The 4,578-nt window shown below is 56.0% G+C and overlaps 1 protein-coding gene across 1 annotated transcript in view; it reads right to left on the minus strand.

The window, feature by feature from the left end:
- Positions 1-4,578, minus strand: part of DDX54 (DEAD-box helicase 54) — a 27,766-nt gene that overhangs the window by 6,299 nt on the left and 16,889 nt on the right. Inside the window, exons 14-15 of the mRNA XM_021717526.1 lie at positions 3,191-3,325; positions 17-247 (exon numbers count right to left, since the gene is read on the minus strand). Coding sequence (XP_021573201.1) covers positions 17-247; positions 3,191-3,325 — 366 coding nt within the window. The remainder of the gene's footprint in view (positions 1-16; positions 248-3,190; positions 3,326-4,578) is intronic.

The raw sequence follows: 4,578 nt of genomic DNA on the forward strand, positions 1-4,578 counted from the left end.
CTGCACAGGAACTCACTGAAGAGGGGGTGCAGGCCCAGCCTCGCAAGGTCCAGCTCCTTGGCCCTCTTGATGGACTCTGGTGAGGGCGCGGGCCGTGAGCGCACGTACTGCTGCTGGGCATTGCTGGCCACGTGGCCCAGGCCCCGCAGCTCCTGGGACGCCTCCAGGGTGCTCTGCAGGCTGCTGTCCTCCTCGTCCACCACGCTCTGTGGCACACGGCCCAGCACGCCATCCACCCCGGCCACACCTGCACCCCACATGGTGTAGTCAGGGCCGGCCTGGCCCCTGCCCAACCCCCCAGCCCGGGGCCCTGAATCACAGGAACACAACTACAAATAATCACTGCAAGAGGTAGCACCACTTATGGGCAAGTTACTATAGCCAGACAGGTGGCTGGCGGTCTGCTTCTCTAGGGGTCTCCTGAAGCACAGAGTATCACCCCTTCACGCATGCCTTCGGCTACTTTCCCACTGCAAGGACAGGGTGAGGGGCTGGCCTGGGTTACGCAGCTGCAGAGCCTAAATTACGGACTGTCTGACCCTTTGAGAAAGTCTCTGTTGCCTCCTGCATTAGAATGCTCAGCCAAGTGTGGTGGCTCACACCTGTAATCTCAGCACTCTGGGAGGCTGGGGCGGGAGGATAGCTTGAGCCCAGAAGTTAGAGACCCGCTGAGCAACAGAGTGAGACAAAAAATATCATGAAATCACCCAGGCGTGGTGGTACACGCCTGCAGTCCCAGCTACTCGGGAGGCTGAGGCGAAAGGATCATGAGCCCAGGAGGCTGAGGCAGCTGTGAGCTGTGACTGCACCACGGCGCTTCAGCCTGGGGGACACAGTGAGACCCTGACTCAAACAAAAAGCAAAAGAACCCTGAATCTTCACAGCAAGCCCACTTTACGGATGAGAAAACTGAGGCTTGCAGAGGTGAAGTGACTGCCAGGGCTGTCAACTGAGTCAGTGGCAGAGTCAGGATTCAGCCCCAGGTAGACTCCATGACAATAACAGTGACACTACTGGTAATAATACACAACAGCAGTGGGGAGAGCAGCAGGTGCCAGTTCCTGAGACTTCCCACAAGCCACGTCTGTGCCAAGGAGGCCGTCACTCTTCATACCATACACCAAGCCTAGGAGAAAAGCGCCTGTTTTCTTTTTTGTGTCATCTTTCACCTTTTTGCTTTCTTTTGTAGATTTGGGGCCTCTCTCTGTTGCCCAGGCTGGAGTGCAGTGGTGTGATTATGGCTCACTGCAGCCTCCAACTCCTGGCCTCAAGTGATCCTCCCGCCTCAGCCTCCCAAAGTGCTGGGATTACAGGTGTAAGCCACCACACCTGGCCTCTGTTTGAACATTTTGCTATGAGAAACACAGAAAGTGTAGGGAGGCCAAGGCCAGAGGATTGCTTGAGCCCAAAAGTTTGAGACCAGCCTAGGCAACATAGTGAGGACTTGTCTCTACAAAAAAAATCAAGAAATTAGCCAGGTGGTGGTATGCACCTGTAGTCCCAGTTACTCAAGAGGCTGAGGCAGAAGGATTGCCTGAGCCTAGGAGGTTGAGGCTACATGAGCCATGATCATGCCACTGCACTCCAGCAGCCTGGGTGACAGAGTGAGACCTCGTCTCAAAAAATAATAAAACTACAAACGGAAAAAACAGTGTAATGAACCTTGTGTGTAAAACATCTACCATCAATCACCAATATTTTGCCAATCTTGCAACAAAGGCATGCAAGGATGGGCCCACTTTAGAGATGAGGAACTGAGGTTCCTGGAGGTTGAGAGATTTGCAAGGGGCATGTTAGAATCCGAGCCCAGCGGTAGGCTGAGAGCCTGCCCTCTCACCACCTCTAGGTTAAGCTGGCCCTGCCATGCTGACCCTGGCTTTGGGGCACATGTGGGACAGCCTCTCCCTAAAAGATGACCTCTGGGGGGCGGCTCTGCAGAACACTTGTGGAGGCTCCTCCCTTTCTGCCGCCCCACCCATCTCAGCCCAGGAGTCCATCCCAGGGGCTGCACACCTGCACTTGAGCATGGGCCAGGTGGCTCTGTGCAGGAGGCTGAGTGTTGCCTCCGGCCCGAGCAGGCCCTAGGCATGGCGCCCATTCCCTCCTGCTCCTGCCTGCCACCTGCCCCTGGAGCTGGGACAGGCCAGGCACAGGGATGGGCTCTTGTGGCAGCTCCCTCGTTGGCCCTGGCTTCGTCCCTGACTCTCTGCTTCGTCCCAGGGAAGCCCTTTGAGATCACCCTTCAAGCCCCCACTTCTGGTCTCCCACGCAGGGCGCCCAAGGCTGCCACCTCCACTGACCCCAAGCCAGTCCTCACCACCCGCAGCTCATGCCCTTGGCCTCATGTCCTCAGACTTCCCGCTGCGGGGTCTGCTTCCAGGTTGCTCAAAGCACAGGGCTGCCGGGCCAGACCACGGTAGGGGGCTCGGGCACCTGGGGGAGTGACTGCCACTAGCAGCCGAGGGTGAGCGGTTGAGTGGAAGGGACTCAGGGCTCTGAGGCGGCCATGGCCTGGGTAGTCCCAAGGAGGCTGCCTCTACTTTCTGAGCTCAGGTCTGAGGCTCTGGGTAGACCCAAACGTCGGCTCCCCTACTCCCTGCTGTGTGGCATGTGGGTAGGCCTCTGAGCCCAGTCTCTCATCTGTAAAGCAGAGGTGATGACAGCCCTCCCTCCGCCAGATGGTGGATGAGAAACAGGGGCGGAGTGCTTAGCGCACAGCAGGCCCACAGATGGAGTCCCACAGATAAGGCTGACAGACAGAGGCCGACAGACGGAGGCTATTGGAGTGCTTTGCCTGCCGCACACCAGCCCACCCTAGGGTGCATAAAGGAATGTTCTGTGAGCTTGGCCTGAGCAAGCCTCGGCTCCTCCCTCCCCTGAGAACTCAGTCGAGTACAGGGGCTGGGCAGGCCACACAGACAGGGGAGCCAGCACACGGGGCTGCAGGGAACCAGTGACCCATCAAATGGGGAAACCATGGCTTAGCACTGCCTTAACAGCAACCCCAGGAAAAGGTAGACTCGGCCCAGCCAGCTCCAACCAAGTCCCAGGAGACACCAGAAACCTGGATTATGTGAAATGCTGAGGTTAAAATACAGGGTTCTTCTCCTGGGGTCAAACCCAGCCCCACCTCCTCCCAAAGCCAGGACCTCCATGGGGGACCCCCAGCACCACCCCAGCCTGCACTCACCTGAGGGTTCCTCGTGGGGGCGGGCGAGGGTGAGGGAGCGGCCCAGGAACAGGTGCAGGTCCAGCAAGTAGGGGACCTCGTCTGGGGCCACCAAGGAGTAGGCTGTACCACTTCTGCCAGCCCGAGCTACACGGCCTGCAGGAAGGACATGGTGGGGCTTAAGCAAAGGAAAAGGAGCCCGCTCCTGCACGAGTCCCACACACCAAACCTGCAGGTGTGAGCTATGCCGGGCCCTGTCCCTCACGGAGGCCTGCCCCGCCATGGGTCCCTGGATTTACCAGCATGATTGTGCACGAGCTACCCCGTGTTCTGGGAGGTTATCGAAAACACAGGTGAGGCACTGCTCATTTTACTAGCAGAAGTCTTCAACAACCCTGCTTTTGAGAATTTCCCCCAAAGAAATCATCAAGGACGCAAACATTCACACACACAGGATTAATGCAGCCCTGCTGGCCTGATCCAAACTGGGAGCTGTCTAAAGGCTTAAGGACAGGAGACTGGTCACGTTAATTGCTGATGGCCACAAGGTGGAATTACAGTATAGGAAGGCAGTTGGTAGGAAGGCAGCCGGCAAACTACAGCCTATGGACCCAACCCCCCTTGCTTGTTTGCATAAAGTTTTATTGGAATATGGCCACGCCCACTCACATATGACCTAACCACAGAGATGAGTAGTAATGACAGAGACAGTATGTCCACAAAGCCTAAAATTTCACACTTAGCCCTTTACAGAAGAGATGGGCGAAGCCACCATGAAATAACATTTAATACTGAATGAAAAACATTCATGATGCGGGTTGATGTAAAAAAAAAAAAAAAGAGGTTATCAAAAAGAACCTCTGCTGTTGTGTTAAGTAATCCTATATGCACCATTACATTTGGGTTTGTCTCTGTATCTTGGAAAACAAAGGGCTACCACATCTGGAGATTTCAGTTGAGGTCGTCTGATTTACAGTTGGTCACGTGTGTCGTGAGAAATGCTCTCAGGGGTCTAGGATCTTCCTAGGGACATGCAGAACCCGCTTCCATAGGGCGTCAGAAACTAGGGGAGGCAAACGACGACCAAGGGCAAGACGTGCACCCAGACCCGGGATTGGAGACCCAGACTGAGGCCTCCCATGAGCCTTGACATGAGGCCAGCAGGAGAGTCCCCACCAGCCCTGTGCAGCATGATGTGCTCACTCCAGGGTGTTCAATACATGCAGGACAACACAGAGAACACCTATGGCCAGTTCTTTCTCTCCCACATGTGTCGATTTCGCCTTTATAAATGGAATATGCAGCCGGGCTCGGTGGCTCAGCCTGTAATCCTGCTCTTTGGGAGGCTGAGGTGAGTGGACTGCCTGAGCCCGCGGGTTCGAGACCTGCCTGGGCAACTTGGCAAGACC

This window comes from Carlito syrichta, unplaced genomic scaffold (assembly GCF_000164805.1).
Source record: "Carlito syrichta isolate Samal-C Ts95f unplaced genomic scaffold, Tarsius_syrichta-2.0.1 Scaffold309836, whole genome shotgun sequence".
Classification (NCBI taxonomy): domain Eukaryota; kingdom Metazoa; phylum Chordata; class Mammalia; order Primates; family Tarsiidae; genus Carlito; species Carlito syrichta.